Here is a 23,892-nt window from a genome sequence, read left to right on the forward strand (position 1 = left end):
CATGAAAGCACGTGTTCACACACAGACGTGTGCGTGAATGCTCACAGCAGTGGTATTTGTAACAGCCCCAGACTGCGAGTGGGTAAACACACTGGCGCATCGACACGACGGAACACTGCTCAGCTGTACGAAGGGAGTGACATACAGGCGACAACGTGGACGGACCCTAACATAACCACGCTGAGTGAAGCACGCCAGGCAGAGAGCACGTGCTGTACGATTCCATTCATGTAAAATCCGAGAAAGTGCAAGCTAACCTGTAGACCCAGAAAGTAGCCACACGTTTGCCTAAGAAGGAGGAGGTTGAGGAGGAGCAGGGAGGAGGGTTTGGGGGCGAGGGTGCAGCCGTCATCCTCGTGGGTATGGACGAGGATGGACGTGGGTATCCACACGTCAGGACGCGCGCGCCTGTCGGGGCTGAGCCTCGGCAGGAGCGCCCGCGCCGTGACCGCCCGCGCGCGTCTCAGTTGCAGAATGTCAGCACCCCTCGGATGAGGAGGCTGGCGCACCTCAAGCTCAGCCTCGTGGAGGTGTGTCTGGACACGCTCCAGCTCACGTGGGAGGAGACGCTGGAGCAGCAGCTGGAGCAGGGCTCCGTGCACAAGCTGCTGGCCGACTACCTGCACAGCCCCAGCGACTACACTTCTGTCGGCCTGGTAACTGTCCACGGACACTCGCTGGTCCCCCGGGGCCCCCACCCATGGGGGCTGTCGTGCTGTGGTGGGGTCTCCACCTCCGTGTGCCTGACGTGCAGACCAGCCACTGGGACTCCAGGAGGCCAGGTTTCACAGGCCTCCCCCTGAGGTCTCTGACCAGGGTGGGCTCCCTGCCCCGGCAGCTTCCGGCAGCTCCCAGCAGCCCCCAGCAGCCCCCAGCAGCTCGGTGGGCCTCAGAAAGGCCCCGTCTAATTGGCTAATGAAAGCGGGGTCGTACTTGGCGGGGGAGGCCCCCTGTGCACAGACGGCTTCCCTTCCCAAGGCACAAGTTTGCTCTGACGGTTATGTCGTCACAGTAAGGGGTCCATAAAGGTCAACTGCAGTCTGTTAAGAAAATAAGCTACATTTGCGAAATACTTGTTTTAGGGAAACATGTCCTGGCATTTTAGACTTTGTCTTAGATTTCATGAAGTATGAATCAAATTAATTTGATGTAACTCTAAATGGATCAAATTAGTCCTAAAATGGAACTGCATACAAACTCATGTCCTTGTCAGTCAGCCCCAAATTAAGGTTCTATCAGCAGACTTCAGACCCTCCTAACACCTGAGGCTTGGAGACCCTCGCCACAATGCATGGGGTGTTAGAGGGTGGGTCCCCGTGGGGAGGGGCAGCAGCGGTGGGCCTATTGCGTTTCCGGGCGGGGATGGGGTAACCGAGGCGGTTTGTCCCTGAAGAAGTGGTTCACCCTGAAGCGGACCCTGGCGCACACCGTGCTGGCCCAGCTGGGGAGCTTGCAGCCACTGTGCGCCGGCTGCGTGGAGCTCCGCGCCCAGCTCCTGGGCCTGGCCGGGAAGGCCCTGCACCTGTTGGCCGTGCACGCAGACCCCCTGCGCCCCGCCTTCTACTGGGAGGAGAGCCTCTTGGTACGTGCTTCTGCTTCTGGCTGGTTCACAACCTACCACCTACGCTTAAAAAACAGAAACAGGATATTCAGAGCTCACCTGACCTCAGTAAGAACTGAGGTAGCAAACAGGTCTCGAATCATCCCCGTCAAGAAGGGCGATGTGGGCTATGGCAGGAAGGAAAGGGCAGCAGCAGCCCGGCCTGGGGCCCGCAGGGAAGGACAGAGACAGGGACTTCGGGGACAGGCCCGAGGAGGGGTGGCGAACGGGTGGGAGAGGAAGGGCAGGCACGCGGCTGGTGCTGGTCCGAGGGCAGGACGGACCCATCCTAAGTGGGGCATCCCACCCCACCCCAAATGTGTCTCCCTCACCCTGGCAGCTCTGCATCTGGGCGTCTGGCCTGTACCTGAGCACTGGGCCTGCATCCTATAGCACAGTGGGGGGCCCCGCCCCCCTCGCTCCCTCCCCTGCCCCCTCACTCCCCTCCACCCCCGCCCCCCTCACTCCCCTCCCCCGCCCATACGGTCTGGTCCGGTGAAGCCCTGACCCCAGCAGCTGCTTCAGTGCACGGAAGCCCACACCCTTCCCTCCAGCACTCCCTACCCCCACAAGTCTGCCCAGCAGGCCCGGTGCGCCTCGGAAGGGGCTCTGGTGGCAGCCGCCGCCCCCGCTGGCCGTGGAAGCTCCAGGTCGCGGTCCTAACCACCTCGGCAGATGCCACCTCCTCCAGCTGGAAGGCACCTGCTTGGCGGTGCAGCCGGGCTCATGCCCGTAGACGCTGCTCTTTCAGGAGACCCCCAGCCCTGAGCAGCCAGGCGCCGCACCCCTGTGTGATTTGGGGCTGGTGCTTCCACTTCCCTGACCCAGCTGGGTGTGCAGGCCCTGGGGTCAGCCCGTGACTGTCTGTCCTGGGTCTCCAGGCCGCAGGACGTGACTCCCATTTGGGTGAATTGATGGCGTTTGGCCCCTTGTCCAACCAGAGCAGGTGTCTCTGAGTCAGGCAGACGTGGACCAGATACACAGCTGCTTTCCACGCGGGCGTCCCGTCTACGAAGTGGCCCTCACCACACCCCGACTCGGAGGCGCCGCTGGGGAAACGTGCCCCCCAGGCCCCGCTTTGTGTCGTGTCCCCTCAAACCCAGGGCTCCCCTTCAACCCGAGTCCTCCTGGGCCTGCTGCCCCCTTGGCAGGTTCCCTTGGCATCCTGAGGACCGCGTCAGGGTGGCTGGTCCTGCAGACAGGAGGGCCTCGTTTGTGCCTTTGTCCCCCGGGCCGCTGGGGCAGACTGGCAGCTGGCTCCCCGGGTCCTGGCCGGCCTGACGCCGGGGGAGGTGATTTTCAAGGACTGAAGGGGAGTGAGCACAGAAGGCCATTGACCTGAGCCTGCCGAGGCCCCACCCTGGCTGCACCTGCCAAACGCCAGGCTCTTGGGCCAGGGTCCTGCTGGTTACCTAAATCAGCGAGATGCCGGCCCAGCACCCACAGCGCCCTCACCCAGGGATCCTACAGAGACGCCTGGCCTTGGTGGGCACTGCCGTCCGTGCCAACGTGCGGGCCGACCGGAGGTGCGTGTTCCGTAGGGGGGCGCTGAGCTGAGCAGCCTCAAGTGTCTGGAGGTCATCCAGGAGGATGAGGAGCGCGAGGGGCCCTACGGCGACCTGCTGGCCTTCAGGGCCACCCCCGAGGAGCACGGCGGGAAAGGCTGGGATCTGAAGGTAGCCCTGCCCCAGCCCCAGCCCCGCCCCGGGCGCGCCCTGCCCGCAGAGCTGCCCTGAGCCTGAGCCTCGCCCCGCAGAGGAGGATGGCGCTGGCCCGGCGGTACCTGGCCCAGGCGTCCGAGGTGCTGCTGCAGAGCCTGCAGGTAGCCCTGGGCAGCAACCTCCTGGACGTCGCCGCAGCCGCCAGCCTGGAGATGGTGGGGTGCGTCGGCACCCTGGACCCCGCGACCACCGGCCAGTTCCTGGCGCTGTCTCAGGTGTGCTCTGCTCTGGGAGGGTCCCCAAGACCCCAGTGCTCCCTCCATTGGTGGCCCCGCCAGCCAGGCTGCAACTGGGCTCTGCCTTAAGGATGGCACTCATTGGAGGAAGCACCGTGGGCACCAGGAGAAGGGGTCCGGCCCCCCGAGGTTGCCCGGAGCCTCGTGGGTGCGCGTGCAGCGGAAGCCCTCCAAGCTCGTGTTCCTGAGACTTAGGGCAAGAGCGCCGAGCCCTCCTCCCTGCGTCCTGAGCTGCAGGCCTGCGGGCACAGCGGTGAAGGTCCGGCCTGGCCTTGCCCCGTGGCTGTGCCAGCCGCCAGGAGGAGCGCCCGGGCGCCCACCCACCCTGGACGGCGCCCGGGCCCCTCGGCAGCCTCCGTGGTCTGTTTCAGAGCTGCTCGGCCTCGGAGGGGATGCGAGATGTCCTGCTCACGGCCACGGCCAGCACCAGCAGCTCACAGCTGGCCGCGCTGCTGCAGCTCCGGCACAGGCTGAGGCGCCAGGAGAGCACATCCACCAGCCTGTTTACCAGCGTGGAGCAGAGACTGGCCGCCACATCCAAGGTGCCCAAGCTAGGGACGCCCTTGACCCTGCCCCTGGCCCCGCGGCTCTGCAGACACACTCGGGCCGAGTCCAAATCCTGGCTTGCTGTGTGGTTCTGGGAGGGTCACTCAACGTCTCTGAGCTGCAGCTTCCTCATGGGCCCGGTGGGGGGCTAGCAGCCCACCTCCTCGGTGACAGCGACAGTCAGCGAGCTCGCAAGTACAAATGCCCAGGGGCTGCAGCAGGCCGCGGAGGGGACGGTACCCCGGGGCTCTGCTTTCAGCCCTCGCTGTGTTTGAAGAAAAGTTTTATACTCAGTCAAGTCTTAGAGTTTAATTTTGAAAGAATTTTAATTTTGAAAGAATTTGCAGAGCATGGTAGCTAATAGCGCCTCTGCTTTCATTTGGACTAGCAAATATGAACTGGAGATTTAAAGAAATTAAACTTGATGAAACTCAACAGAGAAAACAGGCCCGGATGCTCTGGTCAAGCCCACCCTCCTCCTTCATGGGGCTTGCACGGTTACTCGCATGGGCCGACCTCCTATCCCTTGACCCAGGCTGCTTTCCTCCTCTTGACCTCTGAGGACGGGGTGACTGTGGCGGGGCCGTCCTGTGCGCCGTGGGTTTTATGAGGACGGGGTGACTGTGGCGGGGCCGTCCTGTGCGCCGTGGGTTTTATGAGGACGGGGTGACTGTGGCGGGGCCGTCCTGTGCGCCGTGGGTTTTATGAGGACGGGGTGACTGTGGCGGGGCCGTCCTGTGCGCCGTGGGTTTTATGAGGACGGGGTGACTGTGGCGGGGCCGTCCTGTGCGCCGTGGCTGTTTAGCGGCAGCCTGGCCCCCAGCACCTCCCCAGGTGTGACAACCAAAAACGTCTCCAGGCCGAGAGCCAGTGCCGTGACCCAGGGACGGGAATCCTCCCTCCTGCGGGGCGGAGGCAAGACGGGGTGCAGGCTGCTCTGGGCCAGGCCAGCCTGGAGGAGGCGAGAAGCAGTGCGTGAGCCGTGAAGACACTAACAGGTGAGAACCCGTGAGCGTTCTGCTCAGATGCCTCGCTGGAGGGAAACGGCCCAGGAGCCAGTCAGCGCCGACCACCGTCCTGAATCCGTGAGCACCAGTGATGCAGCTTCAGAGGCGCAAGAGAGAACTGCCAGAGGCAGAGCAGCCGCAGACAGACCCCCGGCTCTGCGGGGAGGCTGCAGCCGCCCTCTTGGCTGCTGGCACCATGAGCAGATGAAGAGGCAGTGGCCTGCAGAAGCGTGTGGGGCGTCCGCGAGTGCAGGAGGTGTGGACAGACCCAGCCTGGAACGCTGTGCCAGCGTGACCAGCCCCGGGCCACGAGAGGCCTCAACAAGTTCCAAAGCACTGAAGTCATTCAGTTTGCTTTCTAACCACAAGGAAATTAAAACAGAAATCAGTAACTAAGAGATACCTGTAAAACACAAAATTGCCTTGAAATTAACCAGTATGTCTATCATCATCAGTTGGTCAAAGAGGAAATCACGATGGAATTTAGAAAATACTTTAAATTGACTTAGAGAATAAAAATACTATACATCAAAACCTAGGAGACTTGTCTAAAACAGGGCGTGGAGGAAAAATACAGCCTTGAATACAAGAGAGTCTTAAAAACAGTGATTTAAGCTGTAATTTCAAGAAGCTAGAGTAAAAAAACACCTAAGAAAAATGGAAAACAAATAAGAACGAGAACAGCAGAAGCCATGAAATTAAAACACACTTACGGCAGAGGAAATCAGTCATGACAAGTGTTGGTTCCAAAGAGGAGACTAATAAAATTGATAAACACTTAGAAAGACCTGATAAAGAAAAAAGAGAAAGAAAACAAAAATTTCAGTATCGGTAATAAAAAGACATCACGAGATCCTTCAGACATCAAGAAGCTAATAAGAGACTATTTTTTTATAACCTTACTCTAATAAATTTGACAATTTGGATGAAATGGACAAATTCCTCCAAAAATATTACCTACCAAAGCGGACAGAATGGAAAATCTGAATAATATCGCTTCAAGAAATGGAACCTTTTATTAAAAACATTCCCACAAAGAAAATCCCAGACCCAGCTGGCTTCGCCAATAAATTCTTCCAAACATTGAAGGAAGAAATAATCCTTCAAAACACTTCCAGAGGATAGGAATAAAAGGAATACTTCCTGTCTTTAAAGAGGCCCAGTGAGCCTCGATACTAGAAACCTAGCAAGGACGTTACATGGAAGGAAAATCTCTCTCATCAACGTGGACACAGAGTATTAGCAAGTAAAATCCAGCGATTATAAAAGGAATAATACGTGAGGATCGAATGGCTGTGTTCCATGTGGTTTAATACTTTTAAATCATTCAATATAATTCACCGTATTAACAGGAGGAAAAGGAGAAAATCACAATATCATTTTGATAGATGCAAAAAAACCATTTGTCAAAATTCAGCACCAGTCTGTGATTTCAAAAAATCAAGATAGAAGATAATTTTCTTAATTTGATAAAGAATGTCTTTAAAACTCCATACCAAACATCACACTATATACTAAAATTTTGAAAAATTTTCTCGAGTCAAAATGACACAAGAAAGCTATCACTGCTTCTATTCAATGGAACAATAAGACTCGAAAAAGGAATAAAGGGCAGAAGCACTGAAAAGGAAGAAGTAAAACGGATTATTCACAATCAACATGATTGTGGGCCTTGAAAATCATACTCTCGATAACAGATTTAACATGCAGATTTGGCAGGTCACTGCTGAAGGCTGTAAACATGAGTTGCATCTCTACATGCCAGTTACAAACAAGCAGTGACAATGTCTGAATAATACCGTTTTCAGTAGCATCAAAAACAATCAAATACCTAAGGAAAATCTAACAAAAGATACACGTGACTTCTACCCTGAAAACTGCAAACCTTCCTAAGGAAAATTCAAGAACTATGTAAGCACAGAGGCAGCTGTGTTTGTGGGGGAAGGCTCCGTATTAAGATGTTTGTAAGGAAATGCCAGCTTACTATACAGGATATCAAGACCTATTTAAAGCTGTAGAAGGTAAGACAGCGTGGCATTGGCACACAAATGGAGAAAATGACCGATGGGACAAGAAAACGCCCAGAAACAGACCCACCACCCACACCTGACAGATGTCAAGCGCGACACTTAGGGCAGAAGAGCGGATGGTGCAGCCCTGCACGAAGGGCAGCTCTACCTGAGAAGGTAACACAGCAGAGCTTTCAGAAGAAGCTTTAAGGGGACCTCTTCATGCCTTCGGAGTAGGTAAGACTTACTACGCGGGAGACAGAGGTGCTAACCATCAAAGGGGGAACGATCAGTTGTACTGCGTTGACAGGAGGAACTTGTGTTCATCAAAACCATATACCCAGGAGTCAAAAGGCAAGCCCCAGAGGAGATACAACACACCTGAGAGGCCAGGGGCTGGTGTCCTGTGTGTAGACAGGAGGTGTCCCCTCTCGGCAGGAGAAAGACTGACTCTCCCACAGAAAACAATCACAAGACTGGAATTTCACAAAAGATACCCAAGTGGCCAGTAAACTTTTTAAATGACGCGCAAGTTCACGGGTCATCAGGAAAATGGAAAAATTAAAACCCCATTCAGGGACTGCTAGACATCCAACGGAAGGGCTGAAAGGGAACAGGTGCCAAGCCCCAAGGGCGGGAGAGGAGGCGGGGCCCTGCCGGGGGTGGGGCCCGGCGGCCCCTTCGGAAGCGACGTCCCCCAGCAACTCTCCCCTGCGGCCGGTGGTCCCCAAAGAACAGACGTCACAGCAGCATTTGTGGCGCAAAAAGGGAGGCCACCCGGGTGCCCAGTGGCCACAGAAGGGATGAGAAGTGGTGCCCTCCCGATGGGACACTCTGCAGGCAGCAGAGGGCAGCAGGGCCAGCCGCCACGTGCGCCAGCCCGGAGGGGCGCGGGCCCCGCACAGCGGGCCGCCCGAGCTGCGGAAGCCTGCGGCCCCTCCGAGCAGCCCGCAGCCTCCCGAGCGCGGCTCCCACGGCTTCCTGTGTCCGCGCCGCCGGGCCGAGCGTCCCAGAACCCGCTCCGCACCGCCGTGGGCTGGAGTGCGGACGCTGGTCGGCTTCGGCAAAGCCGAAGCTCATTTCATCAGAAAGTGGGGAATGGGCTTCTGAGCAGCCGCTCCTCTTTGGGGAGGCGGCCCGCGGGGTGCTGTGCGGCCCCCGCTGCGGACCCTTCCCCCGCAGAGAAGGGGGACCCGGGTCAGGGCAGGGGGAACCGCCGGCCGCCCCCGCGCCCCGCGGCCTGCGGGCCGGGAAGCGCGGGTCCTGCGCCTGCCCTGCCGGTGTCTGCGCGGGGGGCGCCGGGACCGCGGGGAGCGGAGAGGGCGGCGGCTGTGCTGCCGGACGTGCCGGGGCTTTTCCGTGCGCCTTTGGGCTCGGTGCCTTTGCCGGTGTGCGCGGCGGGTCGCGCTCTGGCGGTACCAGCGGAGCCAGTGTCCGGGGCAGCGGTGAAGTCCGCGTGCGTCTGCTGCCCCCTTGTGGCGGCGCCCGGCCCCGCAGCCGCCGCACGGCGCTGACTCCTGACTCCCCCCTCCCGCAGGCTTGGCAGAATCTCCGGGTCACCGAAGAGCATTTTAACTTCTTGAGTGAAATCCCTCCCACTTTTCGGATCCTCTTTCTGCACCACTCACGGGACAGGTGAGGCCTCCTCTCTCGTGTTCTCGGGCCTGCTACCCAGGCTTCTGCCCGCTAAGGTCCCTGTGGACACAGAGCAGGGGCTGCCAAGCCGAGGGACAGACACAGGCCGGCGGGGGCTGCCCGCTGGGAGGTGGGGGGACCGTCCCTCTGCCACGATGGCCAGGCTGGCCCGTACGACCCGGGGAGGGGAGAGGGCACGGTGCCAGCTCCCGCCAGCGCGTGGCCGTGGTCTGAAGTTCACTGCTCAAGTGGGGCAGAACCCACGGGTCTGGGGAGAAGCCGGTGCCCCAGCCTCCGGCAGCGCCGCACACAGAGCCCCCAGGGGCCTGTTTGAACCCTGTGTCTGACTTGGCCGGGGCACCGCAGGGAGGGGGCTCCTGCTCCCGGCAGGGTGGGTACGTGGCACAGAGTCGGCCTGGCAGGGGCTCCTCTGGGACCCCCGGAGCTGGGCTTTGACCCCACCCTGCGTCCTGCCGACAGGACCCATCTGTACGGCGCTGCCTACGAGAAACCCAAGCTCATCCCTGCAGCCAAAGGCAAAGCGCTCCAGGTCGGGGGTGAGTTCTGCCGGAGCACCGCCCTCGGGGTGCGTGCAGGGGTGCGCCCACCGGCGCCAAGGCCGAGCGTGCGCACGCGTTCCCACCCGCGGTCCCCTCAGCCCCGGGGGGCGTTCTGCGAAGCCGCGTGTGGGGACAGCGGCGGCGTCTGTCTCTGCAGGCTCCTGCAAGGTGGCTCGGGTGGCCGTGAGCCCGGCCGCCTTCTCCTCCCTGTTGGCCAGTGCCCGGCGGTTCCGGGAGCACGCCCAGGCCGAGGCGCACAGTGAGGACACGGCCCCGAGCCCAGGCTTGGTGAGGCCCCGAGCCCGGTGCCAGGGCTGCTCCCACCCGGCAGGGCAGGGTGGCGAGGCCTGGGCGAGGACACCCCCCCCCCCCCCAGGCGCTGCTGGACCCCGGGTCAGGCTCCCCGACCAGGCACGGGGCCAATCCTGCTCTGAATCCTTGAGCCAAGTGTGATGCAGACGCCTCCACGATGCTGGCCGAGGGGGCGGGGGGGGGGGGGGCGCCTGGCTGCTGAGCTGGGCCTGTCCTGGGGGGTCGCCGGCAGGGTCCCGCCCCTCTTCCCCTCTGACACCTCTGACTGCGGCTGTCTTTGGGTTGAGAAGGAGTCAGAAGGCGTGCCCCTGAGAAGGGAAGAACACTCTCTGCAGAGGTTCGCGGAGGTCGTGAAGCCCATGGAGGAGTATCTGAGGCCGCTCTTCCCGCTGCTCAGCTGCCCCCCGGAAGCCAGGTACCCACCCATCAAGGGCTGATTCCTGAGGCTTCAGGGACTGAGGGTGCGGAGAGCGGGCGCCGTCTGGATTGCCCGAGCCCTCGGGGTGCAGGGTCGTGTCGTCTCTCTGTCCCCACAGGTGCACACAGGTACAGGGAGCGATGGGCGTTGTGACACCCAGGGTTGGGGTGGGCGGTCTGGGGGGCGCGGCCTGGAAGCACTCCCTGAGTCCCAGGGCCAGCTGAGCGACTGGCTGTGGGCGTGTGAAAGTCAGAGCTGTTTCCTTCGTGGAAACTCACATCTCTGAGGCCACAGCGCCATAGGCTTAGTGGGCTTCTCTCTGCGCTGAACTGGACCATTCGATTAAATGGGAGACGTGCACAGGCTCTTTGAGAACAGAAGCCCGGGTTCTGTCCGCCTGCCGTCGGGAGGAAGTCTGGCCCTGCTTGAAACCTTTTCTGGGGGTGTCCCCGCCGGGCAGGCCCCTGCCGCCCTCTGAGCCGCTGGCCTGGGTGTGGGAAGGAGGGGAGAGCACGGTGAAGCGCCTGGCCCCTTGGGTCTATGTTGGTGGGAGAGAAGGTAGAGGGGTCGGGCACGTGAACTTCCCTGATTGGCCGGCAGGTCAGAGCATCCTGAGTCCTGTGTGTTCACGTCCTGCGTGTTTTCCCTGCCCCATCTCCGGAGACCGGTCCCCAGCAGCGGGCCGGGAGAGTCTTGTGGCCCTCACTGCCCTGGTGGGAACAGCCTGAGGAGATGCTGTCCTTGTTCTCAGTGATTCTCATGGAGTTTTTAAAACCTGAATCTCTGCCTTTGCCTTTCAGAGCACCGATTCCCACAGTTGTTGGGGATTTGGGAAAATACAAGGGCAAAGACAAGGAGAGGAAAGTGTCCCTGCCGCAGGGTGAGTGGGGCCCCAGGTCCGCGTCTGTGGGCTGGAGGCCGGCAGAGCTGCGCTCTCTGTGCTGCAGCGGGGCTAGCGGGGACAGCCTTCCGGAAGGTTCGCGCCACCCCGCCGCTGCCCACGCGGCCACAGATGCCCTGCCCTGCCGGATGCCCAGGTGAAAACCATGGTGACGTCCCCGTCACCCTCCTGAGCACGTCAGACGGCAGGAGGGCAGCTGGGCCTCCCGGGTCAGCAGTCTGCTGATTTCCTCAGTGGAAGGTGAAATGCCCTTGTTTTGCTCCCCGCCACCCGCCCCGTGGCTGAGGCACCCAGTGCCCAAGGTCCCAGCGCCGTGCCGAGTGTGCGCAGCTGTCAGGAACGCAGTGACCACTGGGGTGACCTGAGCTTCTGCCCTAAGAGTTCCCAGATGAAAACCTGCTGGATTTTAAGTAACTCGACTTGACTTTGCAAACACATCAACTCCATTGACATGTCTGGGGGCCTCAGCCTTTGCACCGGTGTCCCGACGGCTGGAGAAGCCGTGGTGTCACGGGGGCACCCCTACCCTCCCCCTAACGGAGCTGTCCCCAGAGGCCGTGGCCCCTGTCTGGGCAGTCCTTGGGGAGGGGGGTTAGTGCAGATGTTCGTCCCTTGGAGGGGCTCCCTGGTGAGGGGAGCTGTGGCTCCAGCACCTGCTTCCGGAGTGGCCGCGGAGCCTGGGCGGCCCTCAGAACCACAGAGGACCCGACGTCCCCATGGCCTGGGCTCTGTCCAGGTCCTGGCTGTGACCCGGCCGCTCCATCAAAACCAGCGTGTACCCCCAAGACGGCGCTGGCACGTCTGCGAGCGGTGCCCAGTTCAGACTCCTTTCCGCGTCTCCCGCCGGGCGGGGGCTGCACAGCGGCCAGACGGCCTCAGTGGTGAGGGGCGGAGCTTGGCCATCAGGTGTCTGCCGCTGCCTCGGTAGCCGCTGGCGTTCCCGCCCACAGTGCAGCCCGAGGTCGCAGACGACGTCATCCTGATCGCTGACAGGCATCTTCTGGAGCTGCCGTTAGAAGGTCTCTCTGTGTTCGATGAAGGGATGGTCTCCTCCGTGTCACGAGAGTTTTCCCTCCAGATGCTGTGGAACCGCCTGCATAGAACGGAGACGGGTGAGAGCTGCGCTGATACTTGACTTCAAAATGCAGATATTTAAGTGACTTTCACGATGAGAGAATGTAACTCTTGTCAAAAAATAGTTAGCAGATGTTGCCATACTTTTCGAGGCCCTGGTTCATTCAGAGAACACCTACTATGTGCCGGTGCTCTGTTAGGTGCCAAACGTGCCCTGAACAGGAAACTTAACTTTGTTCTTGGCTTCACATACTTCTATTTCAAAGGAGGGGACTGGTGGTCGCCAACCGACTACACAGTTAATCATCAATCAGATGGTGAGAGGCAATGAGGGAGAGGACGAGGGGGACCTGGCTTGGCCTGGGGGCGGCTGGGGACTCAGGCATGATCATGTTCTGTGACATGGATGTGCCTGGGGTGTGAAAATTCTCCAGGCCGTACACTGGTGCTGTGTGCAGTTTTCTGCGTGTGTGTTGCACTACGATAAATATCAAATTACGTTAAAAGTAGATAGATTGGACTTTTGTTTTCATCCAAGATGAGGTGACAGGGACCAAATTTGCCTTTCCAGCTGGAACAACAAAAACTCAGACAAAAATACATGAAACAGGGACTTCCTTGGAGGTCTAGTGGTTCAGGCTTCACCTTCCAATGCAGGGAGTGCGGGTTCAATCCCTGGTCGGGGAGCTAAGATCCCTGGTCGGTGAGCTAATATTGAATTGTAACAAATTCAATAAAGACTTTAAAAATGGTCCACATCAAATAAATAAATAAATAAATAATTTGAAAAATATATGAAACAGCGGTTTTCAGATATTGGAGAACAGGCAGTGGGGGACAGCAATCCCCAAAAGAGAGAAATAAGCAGGTGAGCCCCAGCTTTCTGCCTGGAGAGAGTCTACAGGCTGCAGCACATGGTAGGGGGGGGACCAGGCAGAGCCTGGCGGTCTCCCTGAGGTGAGGAGATGAGGGACTGGGGACCCAAGGCGGTCCTGGGAGGAGAGACCTGCAGAGGGTCCCCCTCAGTCTTCTGCTGGGAGCCGGTCAGTGCAGGCATGTGTGGAGACTACAGCCAGAATGGAACATCTTATAATTCACAGGTATCAGGTACAGGAACCAGAGGGCATTGCCTCTCTGCACTAGGGAGACTGGCTTTCGTCCCACCAACAGAACTTAAAAATAGGCCTCAAGGGATCAACCTATTTCCAGGTAACTTAACTGCATCTCAAAATAAAGCTCAAGATGTATAGAATTTTTGTAAAAATCCAGGACCCAACAAGGAAAAATTCATAATGTCTGACGTCCAATCAAAAATCACCTGGCATGCAAAGACCCGTGGTTAAGAGAAAAGGCAATCAAAAGCAGACCCAGAGGTGACACAGGTGATAATTCCTGTAACTACAATCCACGTGTTCCAGGAGGTGGTAAGCAAAGACACGGAAGATGTAAAACGGACCAGAACTGAACTTCTGCTGAGAAGGGACATGCCCTGGGCAGCATTAATGCAACTCGACATGACAGGAGAAGAAACTAGTGAGCTTGAAGAAGTAACAGCAGGAAAAAGCTGAAAAAAAAACAAAAACAAAAACAGAGCACCAGTGAGCTGTTGGACAAAGTGAAGCGGCCGAATCTGCCTGTAACTGGAGTCTTTGCAGGGGGAACATTTGAGTTAAAAATGGCCAATTTTTCCCAATTTTGATGAAAACTGTAATCCTGCAGACCCAAGAAGTTCAATGAATCCCAAACACAAGAAATAAAACCATACCAGGGGGCTTCCCTGGTGGCGCAGTGGTTGAGAGTCTGCCTGCCAATGCAGGGGACACGGGTTCGAGCCCTGGTCTGGGAGGATCCCACATGCCGCGGAGCAGCTGGGCCCGTGAGCCACAATTACTGAGCCTGCGCGTCTGGAGCCTGTGCTCCGCAACAAGAGAGGCCGCGACAGTGAGAGGCCCGCGCACCGTGATGAAGAGTGGCCCCTGCTTGCCACAACTAGAGAAAGCCCTCGCACAGAAACGAAGACCCAACACAGCCAAAAATAAATAAATAAACAAATACTTTAAAAAAAAAAATCTCTTTAAAAGAGCTTAGAGCGAAAAATAATAGCAACGTGTCGTGGAGTATGGGGTACTGGACCGCGGTACTGGACCAGCACAGCCACTGAAAACAGAAACAAAGAGGTACAGCTAGTACACAATGAGGAAGTCCAAATGGAATCATAAAAAAAAATACGATTAATCAGAAAAAGGCAGAAAAAAGAGGAGACATGGAACAAAGACCAGACAGGACAAATAGAAAACAAACAGCAAGATGGTGTGTTTCCACCCAACCACATCAATAATCACAGTCTCCGTACAAGGTCAAAACACCCCAGTTAAAAGGTAAAGATCACCTTTGGGAATGGAAATGCAAGGTCCAAAACGTGCTTCTTTAAGGAAATCGGCTTAAATAAAAGGACGCTAATGGGCCAGATATAAAGCATGGGAGAGAACAGGCCTTGCGCCTCCAAGAGGCCGCGGTGCTGGGCCCACCGGGAGCAGCTGGCGGGGCCTCGGGCTCAAGCCCCACCGATCTGCACCCCCTGCTGCCGAGGAACCCAGCCCCTTTCACATTTTATGGGCCATTTGATGTCCTCACTTGTGAAAATCCGTTCAAGTCTTTGGCCAGTTTTTCTCTTGGGTTATCTGGCTTTTGTTCTTTAGGTTTGTATAAATTTTCTGATCATTTTATGAACTACAGATCTCCTCCAAGTCTGCAGCTGGTCTTTTCACTCCTCTGCATGGTACCTCTTGGTGAACAAAATATTTGACTATAGTCCAATGTATCCGTCTTCTCTTAACAGCTGGTGCTTTTGGGGTCTTTTTAAAAAGAATATTTTCTTACCTGAAGATCATGAAGATATTCTATGATGTCTTCTAAATATGTCTCTCCTTTTTTGTCCTTCACGTCTTTACGTACCTTCCATCCGAAATCGGCTTTGCGCACAGTGTGAGACAAGGGGCGGGTCTCTCTTTCCCCCGTGAGTCCCCCGCTGTGCGCGCCCCATTTACTGAAAGGGCCTTCCTGTCCCCACCGCTCTGCGCTGCCAACGTTGTCTGGAAGAGCAGACCCACCCCATGGTGGGGTTAGCAGAATAGCAGCTGCAAAGGCGCCCACACCCTGACCCCAGGCCCAAGAGGAGGTGCCCTGATGTGACAAAAGGGCCTTTGCAGATGTGATTCAGTGAAGGGTCCTGAGATGGGGAGACTGTCCTGATTGTCCGGGTGGCCCAGTGTCATCGCCAGGGTCCTGAAAAGAGGGAGGCAGGAGGGTGCGGAGGTAGTGGAAGGAGCTCATGGCGCCTCTGGAGGCTGGAAAAGGCAAGGGAGCCGATTCTCCTCTGGAGCCTCCCAAAGGAAACAGCCTCGCTCACACCTGGATTTTAATCCAGTGGGACCCCTTTCGACTCCTGCCTCCAGAACTGTAAGGTAATAAATTCGTGTTGTTTTAAGCCCCAACATTTGTGGTAATTTGTTACAGCAGCAACTAGACCCTAATACAAACTCTCACCATAAAATAACAAAAATACTGCGTAAATGTGAGTGAAGTCTTTTCAATGCATTACGGAGTGGGGATAAAAAGAAGGATTCTGCAGGTCCCAGAGTGAAGTGTTCTCAGAGCCTTGAACCCTTCAGGCTGGAGGAATGCCCTTTGAGTGTTAAATATTCACGGCAAACCTTTAAGGATAATCACGAAAGAGCATAACTGGTGTATAAATTCCAAACCAATAAAGAGGGAAAATGAATAAGAAAAACAAGTGAACCAACCCCTCAGTCGAGTTACAAAGAGCCAGTGATGGAGACGCACACACGGAACAGGGAGGGCGGAGAACCCACGGGCAAGGTGCTGTGGCCCATCCATTAGATCAGGAATCAAACAAGTGAGTGCACCACACCTGCCGACGAAAGACACAGTAAACAAGAGCATGTCAATAGGATGCCGGCCACGTGAGACTCTCCTGAACAGAAAGAAGGCACAAAAGCCAGAAAACAGAAGAATGGAAAGAGAGGTGCCGGGCGGGCGAGCCACCAAAAGGGCCTCCATCTCACCGTCCGCCGGAGTCGACTTTACAGCCATGGGCATCAGTAGGGCAGGGTCATCACACAGTGATAACGGTGAAGTTCGTCGGGAGGATCAAAGAGCCTCAAATACGGGAAGCAGCAAGTAACAAGCACCTGGGGCGAGGCTGGTGGGCCCACTCCCGCGATGGGAGACTCCAGCACGCCTCCACGACTGAAAGGTCAGCCAAGCAGAAAGAGCACAAACAGAGAGAACTGGGGCAGCACACTTAACAGACTTGGCTTATTGGACACATGGGCCCTGTGCCTAAAAATTAGAGACTCACGTTCTTTTCAAGTACACGTGAAACAGTCACAGAAACTGGCTGAGGCCACATGTGATTAGGTTAGAAACCAATTCCCAAAAGATGGATTTTTTAAATTCCCATACATTTGGAAAATTTAAACCACTGACTTCTAAAAACTCATGGGACTCAGAAGAAGCGATCATAGAAATGTCAAAGACTGGCTGGATGTTACTACAGCAGAATCTAGAAGGATCCTTTAGCTTTAAAGGCTTAAAGGATCATGAACAAATCCCAACAAAATAGGAAGCAAAGACAAAAATTAGTTGTTTGGGAAAAAACAACCTCATAAAATAGACACATTTGGGTGAGAATGATCCAGGGAAAAATAGACAAGGCACAAATAAACAATATGAGAAATAAAAGAGACACCAACTCTAAAGAGCCTCAGAGATTTAAGAGAATAAGAGAATATTATGAACAACTTTTTGACAATATATTCAAAAATTTAAGCAAAGTGGACAAAGTCCTAGGAAAAAAAGAACTCGGAGACTCAAGAAGGAAAGAAAACCCAATGGCCTCATAGTGAAGAAAGGAAGATCAATAGATTTACATTTCCCCACAAAAAATACTGGTTTTACCATTTTTCTGTTGAATTCTACCAAAATTTCAAGAAACCGTTCATGTCAGTCTACACATCTCCCCAAGTAGAAGAAAAAAAAGCCATCCTTCTGCTGGCCAGTCCAGACCCTGACACCCAAACTACTCAAGATTAGCAAAGAAAGAAAGAAACATGTAACATTTCATCACCCAGTCTGACCTTAAAAACTTACAGATATCACAGAGGAACAGATTAAAGGGAAAATGAACTTATAAACATCCCAGATGATGCAGGAAAAAAAGCATTTGATAAAACGCATGCATCCGTAATAGAAATTCTTAGCAAACCAGGAGTTCTCCTCATCCTGGTGGAGAAAGCCATCCAAATCTAGGGCAAGCTGCTTCCCAGTGGTGCCCCCGTAAAGCTGGGACATGGCAGAGAGGCCCACATCAGCGCTTACATCTCTGAGGCAGCCGGACGGGAATGAAGGAAACTGGCATTATTTTCGGTTACCTTCACCAGAACGGGAGTGCAGCGGGGGCAGGGTGTAAATCCTCCTGCAAGAGGGAGAGGGGCCAGCAGGGCCCAGCCCTCTGCGACTGAGACAGCTCAGCAGGCGCACCGGTAGGTGCCCAGCGGCGTGTGTGACTGGGCAGCCGCGTGGGCCCGGGAACCTCTGGCAGCCGTTCCTTTCTTGAGGTCTCCTGGCCCGGGCCTTTCCCAGCCCTGTGAGCCTTTACCTTTGAGAGATTACTGCCATTTCAACTTTACAAAAATGAAAATCAACTGTTCACACCACTTCTTCTTTTTTCATTGAGGTGAGATTCACATAATATAAAATTAACCATTTTCGAGTGAACAATTCAGCGGCATGTAATGCCTTCGAACGTCGTGGACCACGGCCTGTGCCTAGTTCCAGGGCGTCACCACTTCTCGTTATTGTCTCAACAGAAGGGAGCGTGAAAAAGGAGAGCAGAGGTAAAGATCACGGAAAGAGAGGCTTAGCAAAGAAGGGAGCAAAGGTAGGCGGTCGAGGCGCCGCTGAGGCGGAGAGCCGGAGGGGGCCTGAGGTCCGGCCCCGCCCCCAGGACGCATCCCCAAGGACCCCTGCCTGTCCTTGCAGGGCACCGTGTCCCGGATCATCCCGCCGCACTGCATCACGGTCGATGCGGACAACTTCAGATGTATCCTTTGCTGCCGCTTCTGCCCCAGACAGCGAGCGTGTGGTCCTGTCTCTCCTTAACCAAGGCCCAGTCGCTGTGGACCCCTACGAGGAGGCCCGGGGCCCAGGTGAGCCCTCCCGCCCACGCACGAGCCGTGCACCGCCCACAGCACTCGGAGCATGTGGACCGAGTGCCTCGGCCTCTGCTGCCGCCCGGCCCTCCGTCACCTCCTGCTACGCTGACGGTGGGCGGGAGAGGGACACTGCTGTGCTCCGAGACCCCGCCCTCACCGTCTGCAGCCGAGCCAGGGCGAGGGCTGTGTGACATGGGGCCTGCAGGTGTGGCTGAGGGCTGCCTCTGCGGCTGCAGGACCGGATTCCTCGGCTCCGCTTTGGCTGAGCTGGTTTTTTCATCTCTCCACAAAGGAGGGAAGGAGCACGAAGATTTCCACTCCCCCGGGGCCCCCGTCTGTGCGGGGCCAAGGCCCAGGCCGCCCTGCCACGCCAAGGGCCACCAAGGGCACAGGGACCACCCGTGCCCACACGCGCAGTGCTCCTAAGTTTTGTCCACCATCCGATTCTGGCTGCAGAAATGCTGACTCCTGTCTCCGTGACCCGGGAAATTTTGGAAAGATTCCGAGACACGTTCACTGCGAGATGGGCGGGGCATCTGGGGAATAAGCAGTTTCCCAGGTTGGCATCTGGGTTCCCGGGACGCGGTCCTGCGGTGGCTGCGTTGCGCCAGCCCGAGGGGCGCTCCGCATGCGGCCCCTTCCCCCCTCCCCGTCCCGCTGAGGCTCCCTCCTGCCCTGACCCCCACTTCTGTCCTGTCAGACCCTTCCCTCTGGTGCACGGAGGCGCCTAGATCCCCAGATCCTGGATGCGGACCTGGGCCCGTGCGGCGTGTGCGCCCCTGCACAAGGGCCGGGCCCGTCCGTCGCGGGTGTGCGGGCTCAACCTCCAGGAGGAGCCTCGCGGAGGGGGCGGGGCCCCCAGGAGGGCGGGGCGCGATGGAGGGGAGGGGCTCTGTCGGGGCGGGGCCCAGGAGGGGCGGGGCCATCTGGGGCAGGGACCTGGGCTCCTTGGCCGGATGGAAGACCCTCTGCGGCTTTTTAGCCCGCGGCTCCAGCAGACGCGGGGCTGTCCCCGCCATCTCCCCACCCCGGGTCTCTCTCCTTCCCTTGGCAGCCAGGCCGAGTGGGAGCAGCTCCTGGGCAGCTGCGGAGGCTTTTTCTTCTACGGGATGGAGAGCTTCCTGTCCCACATATTGGTAGAAAGGTTGGCCGCCATGAACTTAGAAGGTGAGACCACTCCCCCCCCCCCCCCCCCCCCGCAAAAGCCCGCCTCTCCGCCAGACCCGCCGGCACAAGTCGAATCCACACGGGGACAGAGCAGGGCGCCCCTGTGTCTTATCAGGTGTCTCCCCTGTCCTCTGATGGAGGGCGGGGGGGGGGGGCGGCGCTTTAGGAAGGCACAGCAGGGCCTGGGTTGGGGGGCCGGTGTGGACTGAGGGCCCCTCCTGCCCTCAGTCCCCCTCCTCCGTTTCTCTGAGAGGCCTGGCCAGGGTCAAGCATTGGAAGGGTCACCCTTCGAGGGCTGGGCCTGCAGAGTGCAGGAAGGCTGGGCCGGCGTTTCTGGAAAGTGCTGGTCACAGCCCCTTCCCACCAGTTCTTCTACTTGAGTTGCAGGCACTCTGGCCCCGTTTTCCCTCTCATTGTCCGCTGGCCCCTGTGTCACCCAGCCCACCCCAGGGTGCCCGTGAGTGTCGTCTGGCCTGCCCTCACGTGACCTTCTCCTGAGGGGATTGCTGGGTAGCTGGCCGCTGTGCGCGGTTGAGTGGGGGCCTTTTCAGGGATCCCTCAGAGAGGCCGCTACGCTTGGGGTGCGTGGCACAGGCGGACACTGTCCGTGGTCGGGATACCTGAACCCAGCCCGTCACCCCGTCTCCTCCCCAGGCCCTGCCGATATGGGTGGGGTCCGCACGTTCTTACCCCAGGAGAAGGTAGAAACAGGCTTCTTTGAAACTTGAATTCCAGACCTCAGACGAGCTGGTGAGTGACGCTGAAGAAATCATAGGCTCCCAGGCACCTGTAGGGGTGACAGCGTCGCTGGGTGCCCCCGCCGTTCCCAGCCAGGACTGTCCTCACACAGCTGGAGGCTCTGCCCCCTCTGGGGACGGCCCCTGACGCTTGGCCTCTGCATCTGTGGGGCTTTCTGCACACCCACATCCAAGAGCTGCATTTCTGACACTGGCCCCATTTCAGTGGGCACATGGGGCCAGGGCCACCGACGCCCAGCCCCTGGCAAGCCGGGGTGCCTCATGGGTGGCCTCTGGGAGCCAAGACCCCTCTGCGAGGCAGGGAGAGCCGTGGCAGGCCCCGGGGTGGGCTTCCCTCCCTCGCCCGGCCCGGTCGCCCAAGGAGGATGTGAAGGGTGTGGGTCCGCCGAGGCAAATAACGGCCGGCTTGCCCGTGCAGCCCACGCGACCCAGAAAGGGGACGAGTGGAGTCGGAGCCTCGGTCAGGTCGGGCTGAGTTCCCGCTATCCTCCCTCGCCCTGGGCGACACCCCGCCTGCACGGCGCCCTCACCCTGGGTGCCCCGCCACTGAGCCGCCCCTCCTGTGACCACAGAGTGCCAGATGGTGGTCCTGCTGGACCTGGCGCGGTCCTACGAGAGCATGCGGCGCCGCGTGGAGTCCTCGGAGAATAAGAGGTGCCCGGGGTCCTCTCCACTCGGTCTCAAGCCTGCAGCCTGGCCTCCGGCAGCTGACGAGGAAACTGGGGGCGGCATATGAGCCACGGCTGTCCGCCTGGGGCGTTGTCCTTGCACCCCCTGGGCAGCTGGGATGCCGTGATCCAGCCCCCAGACCCTGCCCTGGCAAAGTCCCGGGGTGGGGGGATGGAGAGTGCCAGCACAGACCACGGGCCTGGCTGGAACTTCAGGCAGCTGGGCTTGGGCCAGGAAACAGACGGCTGGCAACTGGGAGGACACCCTGGCTTCAGGGCTCCCCGCGTCACCTGTCACACACACCCCAGGGCCTCTGTGGGCTGCAGGCAGGCAGAGCAGAGGACCACCCTCTGGGGGGAGGGGGGAGGTGGTTCCAGGGGGTTCCCCTCCTGGCTCCACACCCCATGGCTGGGAGTGTCCAGAGGGATTTGGCAGTACTCTGAAATGACTTTTCTTGTTAAATGGTATTTAATTGTGTGTGGGGCTGGGGCGGGGGCGGGGGAGGAATTCTTGGTTCTTTCGAGAACCCTAAGAGCTCTCAGTCCAAATACAACACTTGGTGCTCCTCGGGCTGCGGGTGGAGGAGGGCTCGGACCGGGCCCTTTGGTGCCGGCCCACGGGAGCTCGGTCCCCCGCAGTGCACGCCAACTGTCCTTGGAGGGGCCCATCGAGACGGCCGTCCTCCTGAGTCTGGTGGGGGTCAGGAGCATCGTGGCGAACCAGTGGCCGACGGTCCTGCAGGACAATGCGATGCGGGCCAGCGTCCTGTGGGAAAGTGAGTCGTGCCAGCAGCCGGCCCGTCCTGCAGCCCCGCGGGGCTCCCGGAAGCCTGTGGGGTGTTAACGGCCCCTCTGAAGGGGTGTTTCTTCTCTAGATCTGTTGACAAATGGCAAGCCGATCGGGAGAACGACCCGCCTCCTTCAGAAGAGAGGAACCAGTGAAACTGTCAACCACGGTAACTAGAAACACCCCCACCTCCTTGCTCGTCCCTCAGGCTACAGGGTCAGGGGTCCCCCACTTCTCCTGTTTCTGCACGGCCTCCGAAGGTCAGCCTGCACTGACAAAGACCTTCAGCCTCCTACAGACCACTGCCTACAGTGAGATCTGGCGTCGAATGTCTTTACGGAAACACACATGGGTCATTGGAACATCTTCATCTTCAAAACAGCTCAAGCCCCACAAACTCCAGAAGCCCTGGTGTGTCCTCTGGGGGGTGGGGGGTGGGGGGAGCCCACCCACTCCTCCTTCAAGGCAAATGGAGCCCTGAGGTCCACATGTAGCAGCAGCCTTACACATGGATTCTGGTGTAAAAAACTTAAATGCAGCACAGGGTAGTCTAAGCTTTAGCAATACGTTGATGGGAGAATCCACTGTAACTAAGGTTTATCCCAGGGTGATTTAAATCATGAAATTTTCAAATATACAAGGCGAGAGGGGCTTAAAATTCAAAACTCACATGGTCCACGGTGCCCGGGAGGTAGTTGCCAAACAATAAATGCTTGTGGAGCGAGCGAGCAGGTGCAAGTGAGCGGGCGAGGGCTGGCGTGTGGCCGCTGCCTCCGCGCCCGGCGCCCCCGCCTGTAGGGACGAGTGGCGGCGCCCCCGCCTGTAGGGACAGTGTCCCCGTCCGGGCTGCGTCCAGAGGCAGAGCCGGCAGCACCCTCACCTCTGCTGTGCTCCCCGCACGCGCCGTGAGCCTTGGCCGGGCCCCAGGCATCGTGCCCCCGCGAGCCCCGCGTTTCGCGAGCCCCGTCTGCTCTCCCCGCAGGTGAGTCTCTGCAGACCTGGGAGGACAGGCTGGCGCTCTTCCGGCCACAGCCGCGGGGCTCGGAGCGGCGCCCCGTCGCCCTCAACCTGGTCCTCTACGGGCTGCCGCACCAGGCCATCGTGTGACGGGGCCGCGCCTCCCCACAGCCCGTCCCCACCCTCCGCCAGCCCCCTCCCCGTGTCCCCGGCCCCTCCGCCCCTGACCTCCTCCCAGGCTGCGCTGCCAGAGCGCCCCCCCCCCCCCGCCCCCGTTCTGCAGGGCGGCACCTGCCCCTCCCTCCACGGTGAAGCCAGGGCCCCGTCGGGGGGAGGAGAGCATCTCGGGGGCTGGGCAGCGCGGGTCGGGGGAGGAACGCGTCCAGGCCCACCCCACAGCGGCCTGGGCCCCCGGGCCCCTCGCGGCTCCGTGCTCTCCCTGGGGTCCCCGTGTCGGGCGCTGGGCGAGGGGGTGTGTGCCTTCCATGGGCTTCCGCAGCTGGCGGGCCCCGGCCCCCAGCCCCTCGTGCCCCGGCTCCTAGACCAGAAACGCTGGGAGGACAGAGTCTGTTGAAGTGCTTTAGTAAACAGCTGCGTCACCTCCGAGCTGTGTTTCTGTGCCTCTGGAAGCAGGGAGCAGCTCTGGTTCTGCACCCCCGGCCGACGCAGACGCCAGCACCGCCCAGCACCTCAAAACTCAAAGAGAGGACGTGGCTGTGTGAAATGAGCCCCCAGGCCTCCCCTCCCTGCCCAGAGCTTTCCACGGGGTGGGGACTCACGTCCCGGGCAGAGGCGACCGTGTCCCCAGGGCTCCCAGGGTCCCAGCCCGGGACCTCGCCCACTCAGTTCCACGGGGCTTTGCCGAGGAGATGTGAGGGGGTGGAATGTCCGCTCCAAATGCCTCTCAGTGGAGTGGCCAGCACTAGACTTGCCAGCCCTGGCGTCCCGGGCAGGGGGCAGGCGGGAAGAGCCAGTGGGCAGACTGGGTCCAGGACCTCGTTTCCCCTGAATCAAGGGACCAGAAATGGCCGTGTGAACACGCCAGGGATCCTCGGGGAGGCGGGGGCGGGCCTGCGACGCCCTGTTTGTCTTGTTCCTCGCTGACCACTCTTGGTGCGTCACAGTCTGTGGTCACCTCCAGCCACTGGGCTGGGAGTCCCTGGAGAGGGGCACTCTGTCCAGCGCCAGGCTGTGGCGGGGCAGCAGGTGTTTGCCGAGGGAAGGGACGAACGGGCGTGCCTTGGAGGCTGAGCCCAGGAGGCTGAGGGCATCGCTGGGGCTGCAGGGTGACTGCCGGCTC

The 23,892-nt window shown here is 58.6% G+C and overlaps 1 protein-coding gene across 12 annotated transcripts in view; it reads left to right on the forward strand.

Annotated features, from left to right (window-relative positions):
- The window catches only part of CFAP46 (cilia and flagella associated protein 46), an 86,844-nt gene extending 63,646 nt beyond the window's left edge, over positions 1–23,198 (forward strand). For 3 of the 12 annotated variants that reach the window (XM_059901063.1, XM_059901067.1, XM_059901074.1), the window contains 20 exons: positions 468–656; positions 1,394–1,582; positions 3,142–3,276; positions 3,357–3,536; positions 3,929–4,099; positions 8,657–8,754; positions 9,235–9,311; positions 9,472–9,602; positions 9,917–10,041; positions 10,845–10,924; positions 11,896–12,057; positions 17,911–17,981; positions 18,062–18,143; positions 18,214–18,249; positions 18,712–18,814; positions 19,310–19,422; positions 20,753–20,834; positions 21,488–21,624; positions 21,724–21,804; positions 22,618–23,198. In XM_059901063.1, coding sequence (XP_059757046.1) covers positions 468–656; positions 1,394–1,582; positions 3,142–3,276; positions 3,357–3,536; positions 3,929–4,099; positions 8,657–8,754; positions 9,235–9,311; positions 9,472–9,602; positions 9,917–10,041; positions 10,845–10,924; positions 11,896–12,057; positions 17,911–17,981; positions 18,062–18,143; positions 18,214–18,249; positions 18,712–18,814; positions 19,310–19,422; positions 20,753–20,834; positions 21,488–21,624; positions 21,724–21,804; positions 22,618–22,742 — 2,367 coding nt within the window. In that variant the 3' untranslated portion in view covers positions 22,743–23,198. Of the gene's footprint in view, positions 1–467; positions 657–1,393; positions 1,583–3,141; positions 3,277–3,356; positions 3,537–3,928; positions 4,100–8,656; positions 8,755–9,234; positions 9,312–9,471; positions 9,603–9,916; positions 10,042–10,844; positions 10,925–11,895; positions 12,058–13,119; positions 13,746–17,910; positions 17,982–18,061; positions 18,144–18,213; positions 18,250–18,711; positions 18,815–19,309; positions 19,423–20,752; positions 20,835–21,487; positions 21,625–21,723; positions 21,805–22,617 lie in introns of those variants that run through there. The other 9 variants (XM_059901065.1, XM_059901064.1, XM_059901066.1 and 6 more) reach the window with 9 other exon arrangements.
- Positions 23,199–23,892: the final 694 nt, after the last annotated feature.

The sequence above is a fragment of the Balaenoptera ricei genome, chromosome 16 (genome assembly GCF_028023285.1).
Source record: "Balaenoptera ricei isolate mBalRic1 chromosome 16, mBalRic1.hap2, whole genome shotgun sequence".
NCBI lineage: Eukaryota > Metazoa > Chordata > Mammalia > Artiodactyla > Balaenopteridae > Balaenoptera > Balaenoptera ricei.